The 23,421-nt window shown below is 54.3% G+C and overlaps 11 protein-coding genes across 11 annotated transcripts; 6 read left to right on the forward strand and 5 right to left on the reverse strand.

Moving 5' to 3' along the window:
- Window positions 1-1,720: 1,720 nt before the first annotated feature.
- On the forward strand, window positions 1,721-6,269 carry AB675_12132 (Eukaryotic translation initiation factor 4 gamma; the record flags this gene model as incomplete). The annotated part of the gene is made up of 3 exons (XM_018141038.1): window positions 1,721-2,170; window positions 2,222-6,096; window positions 6,146-6,269. The coding sequence occupies 3 exons, from the start codon at window positions 1,721-1,723 to the stop codon at window positions 6,267-6,269; spliced, it is 4,449 nt and encodes a 1,482-aa protein (XP_017998238.1).
- A 1,100-nt stretch (window positions 6,270-7,369) lies between these two features.
- Window positions 7,370-8,002, reverse strand: AB675_12133 (uncharacterized protein; the record flags this gene model as incomplete). Its single annotated transcript, XM_018141039.1, has 1 exon — window positions 7,370-8,002. One exon carries the CDS (start codon window positions 8,000-8,002, stop codon window positions 7,370-7,372), a length of 633 nt encoding a protein of 210 aa, XP_017998266.1.
- A 29-nt stretch (window positions 8,003-8,031) lies between these two features.
- On the reverse strand, window positions 8,032-8,628 carry AB675_12134 (uncharacterized protein; the record flags this gene model as incomplete). The annotated part of the gene is made up of 1 exon (XM_018141040.1): window positions 8,032-8,628. The coding sequence occupies one exon, from the start codon at window positions 8,626-8,628 to the stop codon at window positions 8,032-8,034; it is 597 nt and encodes a 198-aa protein (XP_017998400.1).
- A 1,391-nt stretch (window positions 8,629-10,019) lies between these two features.
- On the forward strand, window positions 10,020-11,957 carry AB675_12135 (uncharacterized protein; the record flags this gene model as incomplete). Its single annotated transcript, XM_018141041.1, has 3 exons — window positions 10,020-10,952; window positions 11,011-11,163; window positions 11,268-11,957. The coding sequence occupies 3 exons, from the start codon at window positions 10,020-10,022 to the stop codon at window positions 11,955-11,957; spliced, it is 1,776 nt and encodes a 591-aa protein (XP_017998213.1).
- A 346-nt stretch (window positions 11,958-12,303) lies between these two features.
- AB675_12136 (Quinidine resistance protein 2) lies at window positions 12,304-13,875 on the reverse strand (the record flags this gene model as incomplete). Its single annotated transcript, XM_018141042.1, has 1 exon — window positions 12,304-13,875. The coding sequence occupies one exon, from the start codon at window positions 13,873-13,875 to the stop codon at window positions 12,304-12,306; it is 1,572 nt and encodes a 523-aa protein (XP_017998339.1).
- Window positions 13,876-14,703: 828 nt separating this feature from the next.
- AB675_12137 (uncharacterized protein) lies at window positions 14,704-15,593 on the forward strand (the record flags this gene model as incomplete). Its single annotated transcript, XM_018141043.1, has 2 exons — window positions 14,704-15,209; window positions 15,266-15,593. 2 exons carry the CDS (start codon window positions 14,704-14,706, stop codon window positions 15,591-15,593), a joined length of 834 nt encoding a protein of 277 aa, XP_017998366.1.
- Window positions 15,594-16,097: 504 nt separating this feature from the next.
- AB675_12138 (uncharacterized protein) lies at window positions 16,098-17,402 on the forward strand (the record flags this gene model as incomplete). The annotated part of the gene is made up of 1 exon (XM_018141044.1): window positions 16,098-17,402. The coding sequence occupies one exon, from the start codon at window positions 16,098-16,100 to the stop codon at window positions 17,400-17,402; it is 1,305 nt and encodes a 434-aa protein (XP_017998290.1).
- A 316-nt stretch (window positions 17,403-17,718) lies between these two features.
- Window positions 17,719-18,491, forward strand: AB675_12139 (Transcription initiation factor TFIID subunit 10; the record flags this gene model as incomplete). The annotated part of the gene is made up of 2 exons (XM_018141045.1): window positions 17,719-17,976; window positions 18,051-18,491. 2 exons carry the CDS (start codon window positions 17,719-17,721, stop codon window positions 18,489-18,491), a joined length of 699 nt encoding a protein of 232 aa, XP_017998320.1.
- A 538-nt stretch (window positions 18,492-19,029) lies between these two features.
- Window positions 19,030-19,375, reverse strand: AB675_12140 (37S ribosomal protein S19, mitochondrial; the record flags this gene model as incomplete). The annotated part of the gene is made up of 2 exons (XM_018141046.1): window positions 19,030-19,229; window positions 19,333-19,375. The coding sequence occupies 2 exons, from the start codon at window positions 19,373-19,375 to the stop codon at window positions 19,030-19,032; spliced, it is 243 nt and encodes an 80-aa protein (XP_017998215.1).
- A 701-nt stretch (window positions 19,376-20,076) lies between these two features.
- Window positions 20,077-20,822, forward strand: AB675_12141 (Ras-related protein Rab6; the record flags this gene model as incomplete). The annotated part of the gene is made up of 3 exons (XM_018141047.1): window positions 20,077-20,123; window positions 20,183-20,208; window positions 20,269-20,822. 3 exons carry the CDS (start codon window positions 20,077-20,079, stop codon window positions 20,820-20,822), a joined length of 627 nt encoding a protein of 208 aa, XP_017998298.1.
- A 904-nt stretch (window positions 20,823-21,726) lies between these two features.
- Window positions 21,727-23,047, reverse strand: AB675_12142 (rRNA-processing protein EBP2; the record flags this gene model as incomplete). Its single annotated transcript, XM_018141048.1, has 2 exons — window positions 21,727-22,067; window positions 22,129-23,047. 2 exons carry the CDS (start codon window positions 23,045-23,047, stop codon window positions 21,727-21,729), a joined length of 1,260 nt encoding a protein of 419 aa, XP_017998342.1.
- Window positions 23,048-23,421: the final 374 nt, after the last annotated feature.

Genomic DNA, 23,421 nt, shown 5'->3' on the forward strand with positions numbered 1-23,421 from the left:
ACCATACAATTCGAGTTCAGACTACTCGGATGAAGCAACGGCACGACCCTTTTAATCGGGACGCAAACGAAGGCGAAATCGCGTCGACACGTGGTTCGGACATAAGGAGAGCAAGGTTCCTGGTTGGAGAAAGTCGAAGGGTGGTCAGAAAAAATCGGCTGCGAGAGCCGTGATTTCTTCTTCGCTTCATCCCTTGAGAAAAGCAAGCACACGTGCGCGACTCCTTGACCAGCCAACGCGTCATCCATACATCTAAGCGCGACGATAGGTAGAAACAGCAATCGCGCGGAAGATGCAGCTTAAATATCACAGTCTTCCGCAGCCATTGCTTTTCGTTCTCGACCAATATTGAATGTTTGCTTCTGGAAGGGTAGCTGGAAGTGTGCCTGTGGCTGGTGAGGATGGCCGCGGATCTTCTTGAGTGGATCGCCGCCGCCACGGGGAAGCGTTTTTGAAACGTTTGACAGACCAGCCAAACAGCCGAATCGCAGAAAAGCCTGAGGCTTCTTTCGAATGGTTGCATTGGCCTGTCGGTTGGCGATGACAGTCTGACTGCATCTTGCATGACGGTGTTGGTCACGTATGAACCGCATCTGTAGCGGACTTAACCATCGATGACTCTTGTCTCCAACTTGGGAGTCCTCTACCACATGCCAGCCGATTCTTTCATGAGGGGCCTCTGGATATTTTGTCTCGTGCTTGAGCCGTGGTAAACCTATTGTTAGCCCCTCTTTCAGGACTCAACTTCCGTCTGGGTGAGTCACTGTGACCAGGCCGTAAAGCAGAGAGTGGCTCGGTAGCAGTCATTGTGTTACTCCGCAGCGACTCGACGAAAGACTGCGCCTGCCACGTCTCAGCCAGTGGACAGTTGGACCTTCCGATTGCAGCGACTTCGCAGTACGGGCAAGACCAGTCCTTAGAAGTAGAAACAATAATATCATTAATAAATCTGGGCTGCTGGCAATTCCCTGTAGCAGTACCGTAAAAGAACTAAGCTTGGCAGCCAATTAACGATGACCCTGGCATCTGGCAGTGGAGCCGGCTTTGGACTGCTGCTCCGGCGAGCCTGAGCCTGAACTGCGTCTCTTAGCGCATCTCCCTTTTCATGAGGCCAAAATTTCTTTCTAAACGCATAATCTATCGCCCAACTTCACCACATCTCTCTTCTATCACCACACCACTGTCATCATCTTTCTCACTGTCAAGTGGGAGTTGATTGTGCTGTAATCTGCCTTTGTTCGAGGCACAGTCCTTTACACGGTCTTTCACCACATCAACCGAGAAATATCACGGCACAGACAGGCGCCTCAACCTGAACTGCCCGTGTCCACCATCTCCACTCCTTGTAGAGACTTCTTCTGCCGCAGCCAGAAGCTCTTCTCTACTCCCACAAGCAGACGACGACCGGCTGCCGTTCACTCGATCTAGTCGCTCATTTCGTACTGCCGTGCGACTGATTGCGCCAACTTCGAGTATCGCTATCCGAAATCGTCTCATTCACTACAGTCCGGCATAGGTCTTAATTGCCGCCTAACTACGTGGAGTACCTTTTTCACAAAAATTCACACACAAGGCAAACGCTAGCCGGCCCTGCTGCGACAGCATTGTGCCTCTTTCAGCTCTAAGGTACTCGGTCGATAATTTGGCATCCTCACGCCAGATTGAACCGACGCCCGCCACAACGACGTCTCAAGTCCTCAATGCATTCGAGTCTTCCAACATGGCCACACAACCAGTTGGAAGCGCTCAACCTGCGCAAAATCAAGGCGATTCCGTAAATGGTCGCAACAATCAGACTGTTCCTGCGATTCCTACTGTAAATGGTAGCCAGGACCATTCTCGCAAGTCCTCAATGACGGTCACTCCTTCTGGGGCAAACTACAACGGTGGCGCAGTCGGCGGTCCGCAGAACAAGCCAGGAGTCCAATTCGGAGCCTTCAATACTGCTGGCAGCTCACCTGCGATGGGCAATGCCTCTCTGCCACCGCACAACAACTCCAATCTCGGAGTCAATCAACTTGGCCAGGGTCAGAGAGCCTCGTCTCCCCATGCCGCCCCATCTCCGATCCCTCAACCGAGCGAGCCCAGCGGTGGCTCTCGTCCTCCCTCAAACTTTGGTCAAAACGGCATGGTCTTTGGCCAGTCAGGCTCAGGCGAAACTGACCCTTCGGTATGTCTCACAGCGGTGTTCTGTGTGTGTGCAAGTACTGACCTTCCTCAGGGCCAACCTCGATCTGTATCTAGCCTCCAATTCGGTAGCCACGACCGCCGTGGATCGTCGCACTCCATGCAGAGCGACTATGGCAACAACCCCTCCCTCCCAAGCGGCCCAAATCCCCGAAATTTCCAGAGCCCTGCCGGTCGAGGCAGAGGAGGCTACAACAATGGCGGCTACCATCAGCAGCCACAGATGCCTCACTTCTCCCCCCAGAACTCTTACCGCGGGCAGTCAAACGGTCGTGGCATGCCCTACCAGGGTGCTCGCAATGTCCCTGGATACCAAGGCTCGCCCAGCATGAGACCAAGCAACCCGGCCATGATGAACAACCAGCCCGGTACCCCACAACAGATGTTCATGCCTATGCAACAACCTAACGGCATGCCAAATCAGCAGTACTTTTATGGAGCCCCTCAAGTAATTCCCCTCTCCTATGCCCTTGCACATTCCCCGTCCACAGAGCCGACTCGAGGCAAGACAGGGAAGACGCGCGGTGGCAGCCGTGGGGACTCCTTCCCCGGTGCACGTCGTGGTCGTGGCCGCATGAAGAGTCCGTCCGAGGACAGAATGGTTTACAGCCATGATCCAGCCTCCGACAACCACCCTGCCAACGTTGCTCGCCTGAATCTGCATCGTTTTCCTGACTTGTCCCCTGCAAGTGGCAACTTTGAGTCCTTGCGCCAGAAGCTGACAAATGAACCGCAGAATGGCCCTCCTATGCAAGTCGATCCTAGCATACAGATGAATTACCAGCACAACATGATGCAAGGTCAATATGGCTATCCCAATCAGCCATCTCCTCGGCAGTTCCAGCCTGGTGGCTACGGAGCCAACATGCAGCCAGCTTACAGCAACCAGGGTCAAGCCCCGACCATGTCTCGTGCCTCTTCGCAAATGTCTAATGCACCAGACCGTCCCGGGTCCAGCATTGGCCATCAACCTCAAACCCCTTCGCTACCCTCGTCATCGATGCCAATTTCGTCGACCTCGCGCACCCCGAGCATGTCACAACCTTCAAAGAGCTCCAACTTCTCCATTCCCGAGAAGAAGAAGGTCGCTATTGTCATCAAGAACCCGAATACTGGCGAAGCCCTAAGTTTCAAAGACAAAGCCCCAGCGTCACCTGCACCCAGCTCTGCTGTCGCTTCGGCTGTCACTCCATCCAACCCGACGCCGCCCAGTCGCACACCAAGCGCTGTCGACCAAGCTCATACACGCACAGAGAGTGTAAGCGCCAAAACTGATGAGGAGCGCAAGCGTGCTATGCAGGAGGCTGTCAAGCAGAGAATAGCCGAGCAGGCGAAGGAACAAGCAAAGGCGGAAGGTGTCGTCGAGGAACAGGCCGAGATCCACCAAGAGCAAAGCGACGCTGCCAAGGTCGAGGCAGAAGAGGCCAAGGCTACTGCTGACAAGGTTGAAAAGGAAGCCGAGACTGTTGAACAGGCAGCGAGCGAGCAGGAGACAGCTCCAGTCTCAAAGCCTGAGGATACCCCCAAGGAGGAACCAGCTCCAGCGGAGGCTACACCTGCGGCACCCGCTGCAGACTCTGACGAACCCGACTATGATGCGATCGAGGCAGAGTATGCAGCCATCGAAGCTGAAGAAGCTCGCAAAGAGGCCGAGTATCAGAAGAAGAAGGCAGTCAAGAAGGAAGCCGAGGCTCAGCGTGAGAAAGAAGAAGCCGAGCAGTATGAACGTACTATGCGAGAGCAAGAGCGCGAGGCCGAAGCACTCGAAGCTCAGCGGGAGAAGGAGCGTGACGGCGGTGGCCCAAGCGACGATGAATCCAAGCGGTTGTTCGCTGAGCTCAAGAGCGGCGTCAAGACTCCAGCCTCCACTGACACGCCCGCCGAGGCCACCCCATCTGGACCCAGCGGTGCGGCTACGCCTGTGTCAGACGTGTCGATGCCACCTCCAGCCCGAGCTTTGGGTGCTAAACGAGGCAAAGCCGCTGAGCTGACCCTCGACACCAAGAAGCCAATTGAGCCACCTGAGCCGAGCGCTACTCTCAAGGCCTTGCAGTCCGCCAAGAAGCTGAGTGATCTCACAAAGGTAACATACCCATCCGAGATCGCGTCGCCCAACCCAGCTTTGAATGAGAACGCTCCCGCCAATCGAGGCTTCAAGTACGACAAAGCCTTCTTGTTACAATTCCAGCCCATCTTCAAGGAGAAGCCATATCTTGACTGGGATGCTCGGATCAGAGATGTCATGGGAGATGGCGAACAGTCTGCTCGCACTGCAAAAACCCCAAGCAGCGGCATGGGTGGTCGCTCATTCTCGCAGCGAGGAGCACCGCAGAACAACTTCGCCGGGCCTATGGGTGCATTCAACAGAGCGCCACTGCCGCCAAATACGACTTCTGAACAACGCTTTGCCATGTCCAATGCGGCTGGACCCATGGGTCGCGGCATGCCTATGGGCAATCCTTTCATGGGTCGCGGCGGAATCCCAATGGGCCGACAACCGTCGAACACCATGGCACCAGGATCGCCTCGCGTCGGACAGAGCCGTGGTGGATCTCGTGCCGAAAGCAAGCGCAACAACCGATCTGCTAAGCAGGTCGCCGAAGAGAACAAGAGTATGCCGCTGACCGCTGGTATGAACGTTGGTTCACTCGAGGTATCGTCCACTGGCTGGAAACCACGTAGCGTGGGTCAAGGTTCGTCCTTGGGCCCTGCTCCTGGTGGCGAAGCGCACATGGACCCCGAAATGGTGCAGCGAAAGGTCAAAGCCGCTCTCAACAAGATGACACCGGAGAAATTTGACCGGATCGCCGACCAGATCCTCGCCATTGCAGCTCAGTCGAAGGAGGAGTCCGATGGTCGCACTCTGCGACAAGTCATTCAGCTCACTTTCGAGAAGGCTACTGATGAGGCGCACTGGGCCAGTATGTATGCCAAGTTCTGTCTCAAGACACTGCAGAGCATGAGTGCGGAGATCAAGGACGAGAACGTTAAAGACAAGAACGGCAACATCGTCACTGGTGGCAATCTGTTCCGCAAATACCTTCTCAACCGGTGTCAAGAAGAGTTCGAGCGTGGCTGGAAAGTCAATATTCCTGAGCCCAAGGAGGGCCAAGATGCAGAAGCCGCAATTCTCTCTGAAGAGTACTACGTTGCTATGGCTGCAAAGAGACGTGGCTTGGGTCTGGTAAAGTTCATTGGAGAGCTTTTCAAGCTCGGCATGTTGACCGAGCGCATCATGCACGAATGTGTCAAGAAGCTTGTCGACTACGAAGGTACTCCTGATGAGGCTGAGATTGAGAGTTTGACGAGCTTGCTTCGCACAATTGGTCGTCAACTAGACGATCCCTCGAGCAAGGCCGCAGGTCGCATGGATGTCTACTTTGAGCGCATCAAGGTCATCATGAACTTGCCTGATCTCAACAGCCGCTTGAAGTTCATGCTTCTGGACATCATCGACCTTCGGAAGAACGGCTGGATTTCCAAGGACGACGAGAAAGGCCCCAAGACCATTCAACAAATACACGAAGAGGCTGAGCTCAAAGCACAGAAAGACGAGGCTGCCCGCTTGGCTCAGCAAGCTAACCGTGGTCGTGGCGGTCCCATGCCAATGGGTCGCGGCGACGCTCGAAGCTTTTCATACGGCCAAGTACCACCACCCGATAACTCCAACAGAGTTGCAACAGACGACCTTCGACGCCTCGGCGCTTCACGAAGCAATCGCAATGCTAGCAACACTGGCGGTATGGGACCTGCTCTGCTCGGTCCTCGCACAAACAGTGGCCGCCGTGGACTCGGTCCTGGAAGCGCGTTCAACCGTGGTGACGATAGCAACGCCAGCAGCCGAACTGGAACTCCTCCTGCGACCAAGAAGGAAGAGAAGAAGGATGAGTCGAGTACAAATGCTTTCAGGTAAGTTCCACACCTTCGTAACCACGACCCCACTAACAAACATCTTCAGTGCACTTGCAGCTCTTGAGAGCGAACCTCCAAACTCACCGCCCTCAAACCCCGGTTCCCCTCCGAGTCAACAGGCTCAGCCATCAATCGATCGGTCTCGATCGCCTGATACCAAGGCTGAATAACTGCGACGACTTCCACTTTGGATTCGCCGCATGTAACAACATTAATGCCATCTGACATAAATTAAAATCCTACGGCCGGAGGAGGATAGTCTTTGGAACAGACACGACGCATCTGCATTGATACCCGGTGGGCACTTATCAAAAGTCCATCTTAGCATATCTCCTTCCAGATTCCAGCCTTCTTGGACGGCCTGCCACTCGTCCAAAATCGCCTTTCTGAAGAGAGGTTCGGCATTTATTTTTCGAAGTTCCTGATAGATTGTCTTCATACAACCTTTCTTCTTCTCGACCAGATTTTCGGGGAGATACCGACAATTCTTTACTACTCTTACCGGTAATCGACAGAGGTATCTTCGATGGCGTTTGTAACATCAGGCCGGCCGTTTCATGGGTTTTCCGAGGGGGCGGAGCAAATCGCGTGCTGCCAAGGGCACGACAAGGGGTCTGCCCAAATGAGGGCCTCGTTTTGGCCTTGGTTCGCATGGGGAGGGTCATTCGTTCTCACGAACGGATGTCGAATGTGGGAGAAGTGGATGCATAAACCTAAGCGCGAATTTCGCCAGCTAGGTCATCTCGACAACGACGGCACCACTTCGACTTTGCGAAGCAGAAAGGTCAGGCGAGGCTTGGATGGGCACGATTGAGCCAAAGGGAAGCGTAATAGGACTGCAGCGAAAGGACATAGACGAGTGCGAACAGGCCGCATTAATCGAGAGGACCATGGTCCGACAGGCATTGTACGCAGCTTGAAAGGACTTGAGGAATCCTTTCTACGTTGTGTGCTATCCCATCGACCATGATGCCATTTGCGTGGCAGCAACCTCGAAGCTGCCTTTGAGCTTTTGTACAGTGGGCAAGGTAGTCCTTCTGCAATTAAGTGATTCTTGAAAGTCATTCTTCAATGTGTTGTCTTTAGACGTGAATGAAGTCTACACCGATTCTGTATGCAACACACAGAACCTGTAGAAGAGCATAATGGAAACAGTGACCGCCTTGCGATCACGAAGGATTGGTGAGGGCTGTTTATCATGGATATTCTTTCTTGCGCTATCTATCCTGTGGTTATGCGCAGCAAGTCTTTAGGACGTTTCCTAACATCTTTAGAGATCTTCTTCCTGTTTCACCTTCCCAGCTTGCGACTCATCTTGTTGTTGAGCTTCTCCCTGTTCCACGTTTAAGGCTTGCACCTCAGCTTGCTGAGTATCTTGCTGTTCCACACTTTTCATCGGCACGTCTTCTTTTTCCGATTGGGGCCGCTGCTCTGGGATGTTCGCCGGCCGCGACGAGACAGCAGGTTGGAATCTAGCTTCTGCGAACGCTTCGTCGAGCATATCGACGAACTCATCGTCCGTGATTCCCATCGCTGTTGTCGTCGTCGTTGCCGTCGATGACCCATTCTCCTGCTTGACACCCTGCTCAGCACGAAGTCGTGCAGTCACAGCTGCTGCGCTCTCTCGAGGAGGCTGTACTGGCTTGACGTGTGTCTCAATCAGATGGTTCGTCACTGCCTTACCCAGCTTGATGTAAGGAAACAGTCCATCGAGCTGTGCCACAACATTCCTGTCGACATGGTCCTGCAGCACCGCTTTCCTTTCCTTGAGACTTGTCAGAAACACTTCTTCGCCTGGTAAGAGCACCGTCGAGCCTGGACGTCTCGCGAGCATCTTGCCCGCCATGTCCGGCGGGAATAAGTCGAGCATGATCGTTTGTGCTGGCGCCACCTTGCCCTGCATCGCAGTGATGAACGCTCGAGTCTTGAGCTCTAGCCAGATATTCGCTTGCATCTCCGATAGCTTCCGCCGAAAGGGACGAATGTCTCGAGGAAGCTTTGGTCGAGGACGCGCTGCCCGAGTCCGCCGGCGAAGATGGCGCAGCAGAAGATTGCTTCGTTTGCTTTTCGCAAGCCTTGGATCTCCTGTGCGGAGGAGAGGTTTAGTGGTGCGATCGAGATGAGAGCCCCGGGTGGACTGAATCTGCTTTGGAGAGGGACGAATTGTTCTTGGAGTCGTTGGTATTCTGCTGGTGCGGGTGAGTAGGGCTCGTGATTGGACTTTAGGAGGGCGAGGTCGGCGACTAGGCTCATGGCGTCTTGGGTTGTCATTTGGCCTAGGAGTTCTAGTATTTTGCCGCCTAGGGTGTCGAGTTCTTTGATGTCTTGAGAGCGCTTCTTTTGGATTTCTGCGAATTGCTCTGGCGTTACCACTGGTCGTGCTGGTGGTGTGGGTTGTGTGTTGGGTGGTGGATTTGACACCGGCGGTGTGGCCTGTACAATTGGTGGACGGTTCGGGACCGGCTGTGTCGCTGTAGTCTGAGGCGTGCTTCTCGCAGATACGCCATCCTGATGGCCTGTCGCCGACATGATGATGGGAATGGGCTGCCTATGCTACGAGGATGGAAGATGCGATATCCAGTATGATGTGTTTCGAAGCGCACATTATCCAAGAATTTCGGTAAAATTTGTCACCCACAGATGACCACGCCGTCGCCTTGTTAACATGTACATTCTCTAGCAGGTCGTCACTGCGGAGGCCTCCTGCATCGTCATTGTTGAAAATGTCATATAGATGGGAAAGAAGTTGTCACTCGTGGCAGTAGACGATTTTGGACTTGCCTGATGCTACAATTGGCCTGGGCACATGAAAAGGTTCCTCACCTGAGATCACGGGTAGATCCGAGTCGCAATGGCATGAATCAACGAAACCAATGACCGCGAGCAACGACAAGCGACTTCGATGGCGACGTAGGACGACATCAAGCAAGTCCGTCCCACAAGACGTTCTTCCCAGAATACCTGTTCATCGGCTGCGAAGGCAAGAACGACTCGATGCGGTGATGCCATTGTCTGCCTCGCCTGGGCACCAATCAGCCCCCACGAGCTCTTCCCAAGACAACCTTGGAACCCAACCTCCTCCATTTCCTAGTCATCTTCCGGACCATGCCTAAACATTCAGAGTTCGGTGAATCGAACGATGGTAAAGCTTACTACAACAGGCTTCCGGATATCTGGACCGCGAAGAAGATGACAGTTACAGCTGCGACCCAGCAGTAGCTGTCAGCGTCTGCCAAATGTTCTTATTACGCGGACAACACCAACGAAGACTGCCTCGCCTTCAACATTGCCGTGCAGCAAGATCGCTCAAGAACAGTGTCGCAATTCAGCGGCCGTCTAAAGCAATTCCTATAGCCGTTGAGCACGTTCTAGCGGGCTTGCCCAGATGCCGTCATGACACGTTCCGAGCTATGCTATAGCTTGCTTACCTAGGTAGCAGCAGACGTTTATGATCCCGAGCTAGTCATGCAGCCCATGACACCTTCTGCAAGCTGTCTTTCTTGGAGCTCTTCCACATCCATGCCACACCTCGACTAAGCAGCGAATCGCACTTGACCGCCATACCTCCCACGCTCTCTTGGACTTTAGCTTATCGCGAGCTGCCGTCCTTGCATGACCTTGATCATGAGATAGGTCTCTGCTTTAGGGTAAGTCTGCAGAAACTACCTCTTGTACCTGAGGGGTAGTGGTGCCCAGCTTAACGGCACCCCACCAGAGGTAAGGTGAGAGCTCGACCAGGCGAGCTTGTGCGCGCATCTTATGCGAGTTGATAAGACGACGAGCTTCCGCAGTATCCTCGTGTTGTTCTGCGGCTCTTCATACTCTGTGAAGCCTCAGAAAGTGCGCTGGTCGCCCTCAGTCATACTAAACACCAGAAAACCACTCCAATAGAGTGCTAAGTCGACCTCAGGCAGTGAATGATGAGGCATCTCCAGGTACTTGCCCTGGCGGCTGTGGCCTGCCTCACCGCTGGACAAGCCTTGGACCGACAAGTGCTGAGCACCTTCATCTTCACGACCTATGGCGACCGAACTCCTATGGCAATGAAAGATGTGACGCCGCAGCTCACACCTTATGGCGCAAACCAGATGTACAATGCTGGTGCGACGTTTCGGTCGCACTATATCAATGCTCTCTCTCTCGATGGCGACAACGAGGATGACCTCTACTCGAGCATCCGCGGCATCTCGCAATACCACCTGAACCCAGACCAGATTACAGTCTTGTCTCGCGATGAGCAGTATATCAGCGCCGGTGCTTCGGCGTTCATGCAGGGTCTATACCCGTCGCTAGAGCAGCTCAACAACTACACCTTCATAGTCGGCCAATCAGCCATGGCTGACGGCTCGAATGCTGTGTCGCCGCTCAATGGCTACCAGTACCCGCGAATCCAGACTGTGAGCGAGATGGACCTGAATCACATCTGGTTGGACGGCTCGGCCAATTGCCCATCTTACACAAAATCTGGCGCATCGTACTTCTCTGGCGAGGACTATAAGACTATCCAGCAGCAGACCCTCCCCTTCTACCAGTCTTTGATCCCCGGTATCCTGTCTGGAAATATTGAAGACAGCGATGTAGGATACTTCGATGCCTGGACCGTATACGACTATCTGCAATACATGTATAGACACAATCAGACCGTAGCGTCCGAGCTGTCGCTCACCGATCTCACGCGAGCACAGATTCTGGCCACGAACTGGGTATTCGCCATGAACGGAAATACCTCTTCTTCAGGGGTGGAAAAGGGCGATCAAGTTGGTGTCATCTCTGGAAGGAGCGTGGCAAGTCGTGTCATTCAAGCATTCCAGAACACGATCTATACACAGGGCAGTGAAGACAAGATGACTCTGGTTCGTTCTAATCTCGCGTGCGAAGGCTCGAGGAAAGGCCATTACTGACTTGAGGCAGCTCTTCGGATCATTCGAACCCATCATCGCATTCACAGCCTTGGCGGGTCTGAACGTCGAACAGCACACCGAGTTCCTCAATATCCCACCCCAAGGAGCCAGTATGGTCTTCGAACTTTTCTCCCTGACTAGCGGAAGCGACTTTGGTGCATACGTGAGTTTCTTCCCCGGACTAGCTTTCGTCTCTTCCCACTTTCCTGTCTTCTGCTACGCATAATCAATATTCAAAGGTGACTGACATGGCATCCTCCCATATAGCCCGACTCCTCTGAACTCTTCGTCCGCTTCCTCTACCAGAACGGCACGGGCTCAGATGCCACTCTGGTTCCTTACCCACTTTTTGGACACTCCCCGTCTATCTCCGATCTCCCGCTTGCAGACTTCATCAGCGCCATGCAACGCATCGCCGTCCCTTCCGTGTCCGCGTGGTGCACGATCTGCGACTCGTACAGCATCTTCTGCCCCGCTTTCTCCGAGAGCGCGGCCTCCAACAACAACAGTGGATCTCATAGCGGCAAGCTGAGTCCTGCGCTCGCGGGCGTGGTGGGCGCGATTGTCGCGCTCGTGGTAGCGCTGCTGGTGGCTTTGATCCTGTTCTTCCTTCTGGGATGTCGCGTCCATCGCGTGAACCGCGGTCGGAGATCCGATCTGGGCGGTTTCAAAGGCGCAGAAAAGCTAGCGTCCGATCGGGATTTGACTATCCCGAAAGGTGCAGGTGCGGAAGTCAGCGTGCAGCAGACGGATGAGCCTATGAGTCCCATGGAAGGCCAAAGAGGCCACGAGAGGGTGGGCAGCTGGGAGCTACGGGAGGCGCAGAAGGATACGGGTGTGGCAGCACCGGGAAAGGCATATGGATTGGGAGGAAGACGGCCAAGTTACGAAGATGATGATGATGAGATCAATGTCAATCCGTTCAGCAAAGGTGTGAGGCCTGATGAGCGGGTTTGAGTAGAGGCCGTGGAGCATGGGGTTTGGAGGCAGCAAGATCAGGACAATGGATTTGAAGAGACGGTCGGGAGGGTGTTGTATCGCCTCACGGAAGGTCTGACGATGTTTACGTTTCTTTCCCTCATTATGATACCCAAATTTATGTATATACCCAGGGAGGCGCTGGCAGGAGATACCGCTGAGGTCAGCGAACACTCGCTATACAGGACAGATGTCTCCTTACAGTCTGGTGGGCGGACGGCGTTTAAGGAAGACACATTTCATATCAGTCACAACGTACACGAGGAGATACCCGAGATGAAAGAGTATGTACAATCGCGTTGATTCATGTAGTCTAAGAAGGCTGTCAATCATGACTCCGACTCGTTGACTGCCGCCCCTCGGACACCAGCGGCCTCGAAGTAACCAGGTCTAACTTCTCTCGACTCCTGCTGCTCTGCTCTGGAGTGCTCCCGACGATCGGGATAGCACCACCAGCCTCCAAAGTCCCACCCCTACTCCTACCCTTCTCCCTCTCCCTCTCCACCTCTCTCTTACTTCGCTCCTGCCGCCACCTCATCCCCCGGAACCACACCACCCACATCAACGGACTCGTCCCTACCAAGAATGCCACTAACGCCGTAAACGCCACCCCTCTTCCCCAAGCATTGATCATCGGCACGATCGCAGCTGTGGCGCCCGCACCCAACAGACATCTCGTCAAATTATTCGCCGCCGTCGCTGTCGCACTCTTCCCGGGATAGTAGTCCACAATCAGCGTACTCACGACGTTGAACGCCATGCTCATCGTCAAGCTCTGGAAGAACAGCACTACGAGCACTGGGGCGAGGGGCGCAGAGATGTCGATCAGCCACCCGAAGATCAGGATGAGTGCGATTGTGGCGTAGGTGGCTGGGATGGCGATTTGGAGGCGGGCTTTCTCGATGGGAAAGTTGTCGAGGTCCATCTGGCGGTTCTTGCGGGGTGTGACGTTGAGGTTGCGGCACCAGCGCGCAAAGTTGCGGTCGAGGACTTGGCCGTTGATGAGGGCGGCGGTGATGGCGCCACAGCCGTAGGGGAGGAAGCAGAGGCCGATGTGTAGGTCGTTGAAGTGGTAGATTTGGGCGAATTGGGAGGGGATGGAGGAGGAGACTTGGTAGAAGGCGCTGAAGAGGAAGGCGTTGTAGAATAGCAGGCAGGCGTTGAGCTTGTCGTAGAGGATTGCGAGAGAGGAGAGTGGATTCGGGAAGTGAGCTTTGGGGCGTGGACGGAGGTCTTCTGGCCGTGATTGTACGGTATCGTTATCATTATCTTTTTCTGTCTCTCGTTGCAGTCGTCGAGCTTTGCGGATCGCGAGGTAGTTCATCAGGGACATGCTGTACGTCACAGGCGGGATTGAGCCGTTGCCGACTTGGGATCGCGCCGTTTCGGGGAAGAAGATGGCGAAAACCACGAAGAAAACCCCGCCCATGATACAGAGGAACCAGAAGATAGAGCGCCAACCAAGGTATTGCGAAAGCAGTCCGCCAATGACGGGTCCGACGGCTGGTCCGAGCAGAGAACCCAGCATGGTCAGGCCCATGTAGCTGCCTCGTTCCTGTGCGGTGGCTATATCAGACACGACGCCAGACGTCATGGCTATCGTGCCACTGCTGCCGGAAGACTGCAGGCACCGAAGAATGAACAGAGCGGCATAGCTGTCCTGCAAGGCTAAGCCGATATTTGCGCCGATGTAGATCACGAAGCAGATGGCGTATGCTGGTCGTCTGCCCATGGTGTCTGCCAGGTCGCCTATGAAAGCTGGTGCTAGTCCTTGAAAGATCATGTAGGACGTCAACGTTAAATTGATGAGTGTGTTGGAGACGTTCAGATCGCTGGCGAGGGTATTGAGGGCAGGCAAGTAGATCTGCCAGATATGGGGGAGAAGAGTCCTGCCCATGCTGCCATAAAAACGATGAAGGCCTTCTGCTTTTTCGTAAAGATTGAGAACGGAGGACCGGCGCTCGAGGCAGTCGTTTGCGCCCGCTCCAGAGGCGGTGGCGGCGGTTGCTCTGTTCCATCGGTCTCGGCATGATGGCTTCTTGTTGTGCTCATTGAGCCAGTTCGGGTGTCCGAGTTGTCATTTCCGGCGCGGCTGTCAAGGCGTCCCGATTGTTCACTTTCTAGATCTCCATGGGCAGAGCCGTGCTGGACATCGTTCGAGTGCCCGCTCATCTACACAAGCAATGTCATAAGCGCAAGATGGCATGTCGTAAATCAAGAGTTGTGCAGGAGTGAGGTTGAAAAGAAGAAAAACTACGGTCGATATACTCTGAGCATGCCGTTTCTTCCGAGGTGCCCCTCCGCACGACAAAATGATATCGAAAAGCGGTAGACAAAAGGACTTTCAAGTAGCAGATCTTCCAGAATCGTTCAATCTTAGGGCACGCCTGTGGAGCGGAATCACTAGTATCTGCATCGCTGCAACCAATACGCTTTCGTGGGCGTAGTAGCCATGGCGATGTCGTGCCGCAGATGATGATGTTGATAAGGGAGGAAGTGAACCGAAATCGGTGGGATGTGGCCGATGTTAGGCGGCGCTAACTGGGCACTCATGTTTCTCCAGCTTGGAGGCAGCTCCAGGCGTTAAGCCACATGTCCCCGAGGCTCGTCTGTCAAAGGTGCAACGTCACTCGATAAACACTCAGGTTCGAGAGCACTGCACAGATCAACACGCGCGAAAGCGACAGTCCAACGCTGCACTGTCGCACGGCTCGGTAAGAGATGAATGCCGCCGCGACATGACGACCACGCCCAGGATCCATCGCCCGCTCCTCTGATATACTATCCCGCCTACTGCTACCGATCATCACCAACATGGTTCGCGTGGGTAAAGGTGACCTGCTTCGAAGTACACAACGTCCTCAAGTCAGGTCCTTCGCATGCGCAAACATACACGAGTGGACAAACCTCGCATCCGACTTTGTTCTATCTCAATCACCCCATCCAATATGTCCAGCTCATCGGCGTTGTTGTTGCCATCGAGGAATACCACGAGCATATGTTTTTGATCACGCTTGACGACTCCTCCGGTGACACGATCGATATCGTGGTGCGCAAACCGCGGAAGCAGCTGGGCCAGAATCCGATGGTCCTCCGCGACGGCATAGTTGCGACTGCAAAGCTCCCGGACCCAACGGCTTCGGAAGAACAGGCTGAAACACTGGCGCTCTTATCGATACTGTCGACACTGGAGATCTCTTCTGTTGTCCAGGCGAAGGGCACTGTCTCAATGTTCAGGGAGCGACGGCAATTGAATTTGTTACGTCTTAGTGTTCTAGCTGACACAGCGCCGAGCTCGCCAAGATCGCCGCTCGTACTGCCTTTCACGCAACAGTTCTGTCCAAACCATGGGTGCTGTCTCGCTCGAAGCAAGAGAAGCTCCTCAAGCTAGAACAAGGTGATAGATCGGATCAGAGCAAGAACGACAAGAAGCGGAGAGAACGAAAACAGAAGTTGGAAGAGCGAGAGAAACGGCATGCAGCTGTGATCGTCAAAGAGTGGGTTGCAGATGAGCAGGATCGCGAGAGGGCAGCCGAGAAGGCAAGGCGAGATGGAGCGAGGGTCATGCAGAGGCGACTTGATGTTGTTGCTACGGAAGACAAACCCCGACAATGATCAAGCTGTAGAATTATATTTGCTGTCGTGCTGTTTGGCGGCTCAGAGCTTGATGGTCGGGCCCCAAATATCAGGCTATGTGAGGGCGAGAAGTATAAGTATGATGCGTGAAGACGCAAACTGGATCCTTCTGCCTCTCACTTGCACTGCTCCGACGATCCAATGACTGACATTATAGGGTCTTCCCATCTATATTGATATTGCCTAGCAACGTGAAACAGCACACCAAAGACTTCACCAGTCAAATCACATTCACGCGTTTGCTCTGACGTCAGCCACAACAGCCCAATGACTCACGTCCCTGGTTATGGCTGCCTCGAAGGCGGGCCTCCCTGTCTCAATGTTTTACAACTTCTTCGCGGTCTTGCTTTCGGACCACGCTATCCTAATCGCCAACCAGACTAGAGAATTTACCGCGCGTTCGCAACGACTCTCAGCGCCGAGAGTCCCAAGCACGCATCTTTCACGACTCTGCCTCGCGCGGTCCACCACCTTGCCAGCAGTATGACGGACTGGGCGACACTTACAATCGCGACGCTCAAGCAGGCATGCGCCGAGCGAGGTGTCTCAGTCAGGGGCCTGAAACTGAAGCAGCAATTTGTTGAGAAGCTGACAGAATGGGATGTTGAGCGAGGCGCTGCACAGGAAGTCGAAGCACAAGAAGACGCAGTGCCGGCCTCCAGCAAAGGTCGCAATGAGGAGGTGCATGGTCCAACCAGCGTCACGATGAGCTCGACAACAACTCCAGACTCCAAGCCATTTCGCTTTGTTGACTTACCAAACGAACTTCGCCTGAGCGTCTATACTTGCCTCCTTCGGAAGTCAGAAGTAGTTCGATTATGTCTGATCGAGCGATTTCATATGTACACCGACACAGACGCATACAAATATTCCAGTTTGCGCGAAGTTGACATTGTTACTGTCCAACAGAAGTTCGCACACGTGGCGCCAGATTGTCGACAGTCGCTGTTGTATATGCCCGCACGACCATACCGCGGGTGCTCATTCCACGAACTTGGGATGCTCAACCTAGTGGTCAGACCCAAGTACGCGTCTCGAGTCCTCGACAGCAGCATCCGTGAGGGAGTGGAAACCTTGAAAAGCCTCGCGCAGACCAACAAATCCCTTCGGAAGGAAATTCTCCCACACTTCTTCGAAGCGGTCGAAGTTCAGGCATCCGAGATCAGCATCGCCTGGCACTTCCCGCTGCGTTCTCCGTCCTTCGCGCTTCACCTCCGACAGCTTACCCTTACGGAAGGTTTCGATTCGTTTTGCATGCCAGGAAAATATCCCATGAACGATCGTCGCATGGAGCGTGAGAAGTGCCAGCAACGCGAGCTTCTAGAGCTCCTCAAGACGTTCCCGAACCTCAAGTACCTGCGTTTCACTTCCAGGAAACCCCACATACATCGATGCAATGGCTATCCAGGACCCGTCCAGACGGGCGCCAGCAAATATCTAGAATGGGAACTCCGGCAGCTACAGGCTGTCATCGAGCACAGCCAGCTTCACATTGTCATAGCCACCGCGCAGGCCAGCCACAGCCATTCGACGGCGCCCAGTCTCCGGCGAGGATGCTTAGATGGAATCATCTTTACTGCTACTCGACCCACAGTAGAGCAGTTCGAGCGATGGCGGCGGCATTTTGGTGATCTTGTTGGCGAGCTCGTTGACCCAGATAGAGAGCTCATGGCAATCGAAAAGGCTAGGTGGGAAGAGGAGCAGAAAGGGAAGCAGGAAGGCAAGAACGCAGGGAAGCAGGCGGAGCAGCAGGCGGAGAAGCACGAAGGCGAGCAAGACGAGAAGTAGAACGGCAGCGATAGCCCAGACAGCATAGACCTGTCAGAATGAATCTGTAGCGCCCTCCCTCGCTAGAAAATCAATAATAAATCATGCACAGAACCTGATGCCTAAGCGAAGTTCATTTCAAGCCCGTATGCTGCCTTTTCCAGGCAACCAGATCCACCAGTTCATTCCGCTGTGGAGAAACCCACCCTGCAGTGCAGTGCAAGCGAATCCTCATCGGCCTCTCAGCTTGACCACCCACCCTATCGCTGTCATTGTCCGTGATAGTGTCACACAAGATCCCATCCGAGTCGTACCGCCCCCATTCGCCTCCGGAGCCATGTCGTCGCCCACCGCCCCAGAGCCTGACGCACCTACAGTCGAGGCGAGTACCGCAGACGTCGATGCAGACGTTGACATGGGCGACGGCACTACACAACAAGCCAACACGTCAGCCACCGCGAACGGTGTTGCATCCTCGAATCCAGATCAAGACATGGCAGACGCCGCGCCCCAGCCAACCACTACTACACAGCAGAATCGCAAAGATGCGACACTGCGGGAGTTCATGAGCAAGATGGATGACTATGCGCCGATTGTACGCTTGACATCTCCCCACTGCCATTGCACCTGTCAATACTGGCACAACTACTGACATCTCTTCTTCCTCAGATACCGGACGCAGTAACAGCGCACTACCTCACCCTCGCCGGCCTTCCTCCACCCTCCCCCAGCGATCCAACTGGCGCGACCACCAACACAACCCCGCTGCCCCTCGCACGCCTCCTCGGCCTCGCGACTCAGAAATTCATCGCCGACATCGCTGCCGACGCCTACCAATACAGCCGCATTCGCGCAGGCGGCACGTCCAATAGTCTTGCTACAGCCGCGATGGGTAGCGGTGCGCCTGCGGGAGGTGCAGGTGGTGGCGCGGGCACAGGAGGAGGTGCTGGTGGCGGGAAGGGGGGCCAGAGTACGGGATTGGGTGTGCAGAGGGCTGGCTTCGGTGGAGGAGGGGCGGGAGGGACGAAAGCGGTGTTGACGATGGAGGATTTGGGGATGGCGGTGCAGGAGTATGGGGTTAATGTCAAGAGGAGTGAGTTCTATCGGTGAGCTAGTTCGTGGGTTCGGATGATGTTGTGCAGAGACTGGGGACTGGGAGCACATTGCATGGCGACGGCGCATTTGACGGCGCATACTGGTATACCCCTAAAAGATCCTCCTGGTATCGGAGGACTTAAATCATGATTGGGACATAGGATTGGAAACGAAGAACACAGAGAGTCTGGCATGATTGACTGCGCACAGTCTGCTGGGATGCAGTTTGCTTTGAGGCGGAGCGCTCTCCCAGCGCATTCGACGCCATCGACATACGACGAGCTGATACAAATATACACTGGCGCCGCCCAGGTTCACCATTAATCTGCAGGTCACGTATCCGTCTGCTTGAACATTGGAATCGCGTTCCCGTTGACCCAAGAAATTTTCTGCTTCCGCTCACAGACAATCACTTATTCTTCGTCGCCTTGTAACTAAACGCGTTTCTCGTCCTATCCGCCACAAAGTCAGCACAATGTCCTCAAGCCACCACACCCTCGCCGACGACCTCTTCCATCCACACAGGTCACCACTGTATACATGTATGAAATACTCACGGCACGAACTCCCCCAACTTCCTCCCCACCATCTCCTCCGTCACAAAGACATCCTGGTATATCTTGCCGTTATGTACGGCGAACCGGTAGCCAACGAGCTGGGGCGTGATGGTAGCGGCGCGCTTCTGGGTCCGGATTATGGGGTGTTTGTTCGCAGGGATGGTATTGTTTATCTCGAAGGGGACGATGTTGGGTCCTGTTTGGGTGGGTTTGTTAGTTGGGATGGGCTTCTTGTTTATGGTGTCTTCGACGATGAACGGCATGCCTCATGCGGCGCTTGGGAATCGGGAGGCACGTACCCTTCCAGACGGAGCGCTTGAAGAGGGCGAGTGTCGCGCGCATAGTTCTATTGTGGGTGCTACCGCGGGAGCATCGTCGAGCTGAGTATACTGTAGCAGTAGCTCGCGATGAGGGAATCAACTTGACCGAACTGCGCTTCCTTGGAGTTGGAGATGGAACAAAAAGAAATGCGGTTCAGCACGACCCAATCAGATTTGGCGGCGCAATAGGCCCCGTCTTCTGGGCTATGCTTCAGGGGTCTGGCGGCTTGGCCGTCCCGAGGAGAAGCCTAAAGCGTCCTTAAATCATGATTGATCCATGCCCACGGGCCACCCTTTGACGGCTTTCAACGACCTTCCGACATCCCGTTCTTCAGTTTCGACAAGGTCTTGCAATTGTACATACCAAAAGTTCGATCTTGTTTGCCTTGACTCGTCAGCTTTAATTCTGGAGTGCATCAACGAGAGCCGCCTTCGATCGGAATCGTGCTGCCTGTCTTGGGACCATTGCGGCGACAGCGGAGAGAGGGAGAGCCTGGGATCCCCGAGTGACGCCACTGGTTTTCTGAGGACACGAAATATCAGAAGGGGCCTAACCGCTGCCTTTTTCTAGGCCTACGAGACCACCACACGACCAACAGCTCCTGTCCTGCGTGACTGGTTGCTCGCGAGCCTACTGTGTGTTCGCAAATACCGACAGTCGACGGATCAGAGAGCAGCGAGGGCAGATCACACATCTGACGCCAAAGCGTCCACACATACACCATGGCGCAAGCAGTAGGGTCCTACTCGAACCCGCTGAAGAAGTTCAAGTATGTTTCCACGGATACCCAGCTCGCGAACAACATTCTGACCACACTTGCTCCCACAGACTGGTCTTTCTCGGCGAACAATCAGGTAAGCGAACACCCTACCCATACCTTCTCATTCGAGTGCTCTGACAACCTACCAAAATAGTCGGCAAGACCTCTCTCATAACGCGCTTCATGTACGACTCCTTCGACACCACGTACCAAGCCACGATCGGCATCGACTTCCTCTCCAAGACAATGTACCTCGAGGACCGCACCGTCCGCCTCCAGCTCTGGGACACTGCCGGCCAAGAGCGCTTCCGCTCCTTGATCCCCTCCTACATCCGCGACTCCTCCGTCGCCGTCGTCGTCTACGATATCTCCTCGAAAAAGACCTTTGAGCAAACACGAAAATGGATCGATGATGTGAGGGGCGAGAGGGGGAACGACGTGATTGTGGTGCTCGTGGGGAATAAGACGGATTTGGGCGATAGTAGGAGGGAGGTCACGACGCAGCAAGGGGAGGAGGAGGCGAAGAGGGCCGGGGCGATCTTTGTGGAGACCAGTGCGAAGGTCGGGCATAATGTAAAGGGGCTCTTCAAGAGGATTGCGCAGGCATTGCCGGGGATGGAGGGCGAGGGCGAGCAGCCTCAACAACAGATGCAGAGTATTGATGTGAGCGCGAGTAAGCCTGTGCAGGAGGACGGATGTGCGTGTTGATGAAGGAGGAGATTTTTGGTGCTCAAGGACTGGACTTTCAAGGCAGGGCGGCGAACTGGTGATGGTTGGCTCTCGATTTGGAACGGGAGTTCTCGATGCCCGTGGCCACAATCAGGGAATCGCAAGAGACGAACGGTATCGATGTGATCACATTAGGCGTGATCGTGGCGTGGAGCTCGTTCAATTGCAACGCACGACCATCAGTGTCCCGGATTGAGTAAAAGGGCAATCCTATCGCCAAGTTCGAACGAAGATCCAACGTCTTGCTCAAGTGATAGCAAGGTCTCTGGCCCTTGGAATGCATTCGATGTTGCTCGACAGACGAATTCTACATGGGAGTTCATGGCCTCAGGACCCTAAATCTTGAAGATGCCAGCTCAGAGGAATTATCTTGGCCCATGGAAGGACGATCCTCCTTGAGTGGCAAATGAGAAGATCTTGCACTCCGATGGCAATTTTCGCCTCGAAGACATAGAGGAGATCACAGTGCAGTATGGTGCATTGGGGGACAGGACTGAGAAATTTATGAAGCCGCCCAGCAGGTTGCTTGTCAGTTGGCAGAAGGGAGCGGAAGAGACAGGCCTCAAAGTGTACATATGCGGGACTTGATACTAATTTGAGAGGTTTGTACATGTTGTGACTAACGCTGGTTCAACGTTGTCGTAGATCCAAAAAGTGATGGATTAGGTGCCCTGCCGACAGGCCGGTTGACAAGTATACTCTGGACTTAGACCGAGCCGGATGACACACCGAAGTAGTCCTTTTCTACACGGATGTGCTGCCTTAAAATCGAGCATGTGAGCCCCTACAACTCTTGTATGAGCCGTGCCAATGACTGATGAAGTCTCGATTCAGCGTATTGCATCATGGCTCATCAGTCTTCAACATCGTCTATTCTGATTGATCACGGTCGTCCAGCCGCTCTCCGACTCTTCCCTAACCGCTTTGCACCTCCCCTCCCACCACCACCACCCCTGCCCTTCATTCTCGCACTGCTGAATCCACGCATATCAGCACTACTTTCCGCATCGCCGCTCTTCGAGAAGCGCTTCTTCCCGCCGAACCCGAATTTGGCGTCCTTCTTCTGCCGTTTGAAGGCGCCGCCAGCACCACCCCGACTGCTGCTCCGATCGCGACCTCCTCGGCGTGATTTGTTGCTGTCATTATTGTCGTCGTCTACGCCAACGTCGAAGAGGTCATCTTCGGCGTCTTCTTTGGTGTTCTCTGAGGGGTTGCCTTTTCGTTCTATAGACACGCTCTGTTAGTACTGCCGCTGCCATCTCACAGAAAGATGATGGAAACTCACTTCGCTTCAGATCCTTGATCTTGTCCAACGTCTCCCTCTTCAACTTGGCCCGCTCTTGCTCCTTGGCTACCTGCACCTGCTTTCCAAACTTCTTCGCATCCCGCAACTTTCTCGCCTCCTCTCTTCCCTTGCGATCCGCCGCCTCGTCGTACTGCTTCTTGTGGATTCGGCCCATGTGCTCTTCGCTTTTCACCATTTCGGCGAAATAGTCTGCGGGGCGGGAGAAGGGGATGTTTTCCTTTTTGAGAAGGCTACGGGCTTCGGAGGCAGCCGCGCGCGCTATGGCATAGAAGGCAGATTCCCGAGTGAGGTCGTCGTTGGGGTCGGGGACGGAAGTGGTGGTGGAGGGGAGAGTAGAGATTAGGCTGTTGTGCGTCGAAAAAGGGGCGCGGTCCTTGAGAGGGTGGTTGCGAAGGAGAGCGATGCGTGAGGTTGATGTGAGGAGGGCGGGGCCATTGTTGATGGTCATACGTTGGTGTGGGACTGTGTCTTCGCGGTCGGATGCGGAGAGGTCAGAGAGAGCGATGTCTTCCTCTTCTCCTGCCTCATCGTCGTCTTCTTCTTCTTCTTCTTCTTCTTCTCCTTCGTCGTCCTGGTCCTCGTCTCCATCCTGGTCGCTATCGTCGCCTTCACTGGCAACGTCTTGACCGTTGGTCTGTGTTGTAGGCTCTCCGTTAAACTTGACTGTTGTGATATCGTCTACCTCTTCTGCCTCGTCTTCGCTCTCCGGTAGCGCGATATCTGCTGCCTGTGCCATTGGCTCTGCTTCATCCTCTGACTTGGCGGACTGTGCCTTCCGAGCGAGCTTTTCTTGCTTCGCCTTTTCTCCAGCCTTTAACTGCTTCTTCCGCTTCTCTGCGTCGTAGTCTCGGCCTTTGTGGGCGTCTAGCGCTGCTAGGAGCTTGCTCTTCTTCACCATGGTGTACAATTGGGGTTGTGAGGTCTGGCGGCTGTCTTGTTTGTTTGATTGGGTAGCGGACTTGCTTGTCGGGCAGATCACGTCCTCAGTTTTTCTCAGTGTCGAAGTCGATCTCAAATTTTGGTTCTCCAAATCGCTTATCGATACGCTTTTTGATGGTTAGGCGGCTTTTAGCTTCGACAGGGGCGGGAATGAGGCCTGATGCTCTGGCTCATTTGGTCTCTTGATAATTGACCTCTACTCTGTGATGTATAATACCGAAGTGCGGTGGTCGATATCGTCCGCATGAACCGTTTCTGATACGTCCTGATCATGCTCGTCGATGTCACTGACCGGCCACGATTGGTCGGCCAACATGCGAGCCTAAGCCCAAC

The sequence above is a fragment of the Cyphellophora attinorum genome (assembly GCF_001299255.1).
Source record: "Cyphellophora attinorum strain CBS 131958 chromosome Unknown Contig19, whole genome shotgun sequence".
NCBI classification, from domain to species: Eukaryota; Fungi; Ascomycota; class Eurotiomycetes; order Chaetothyriales; family Cyphellophoraceae; genus Cyphellophora; species Cyphellophora attinorum.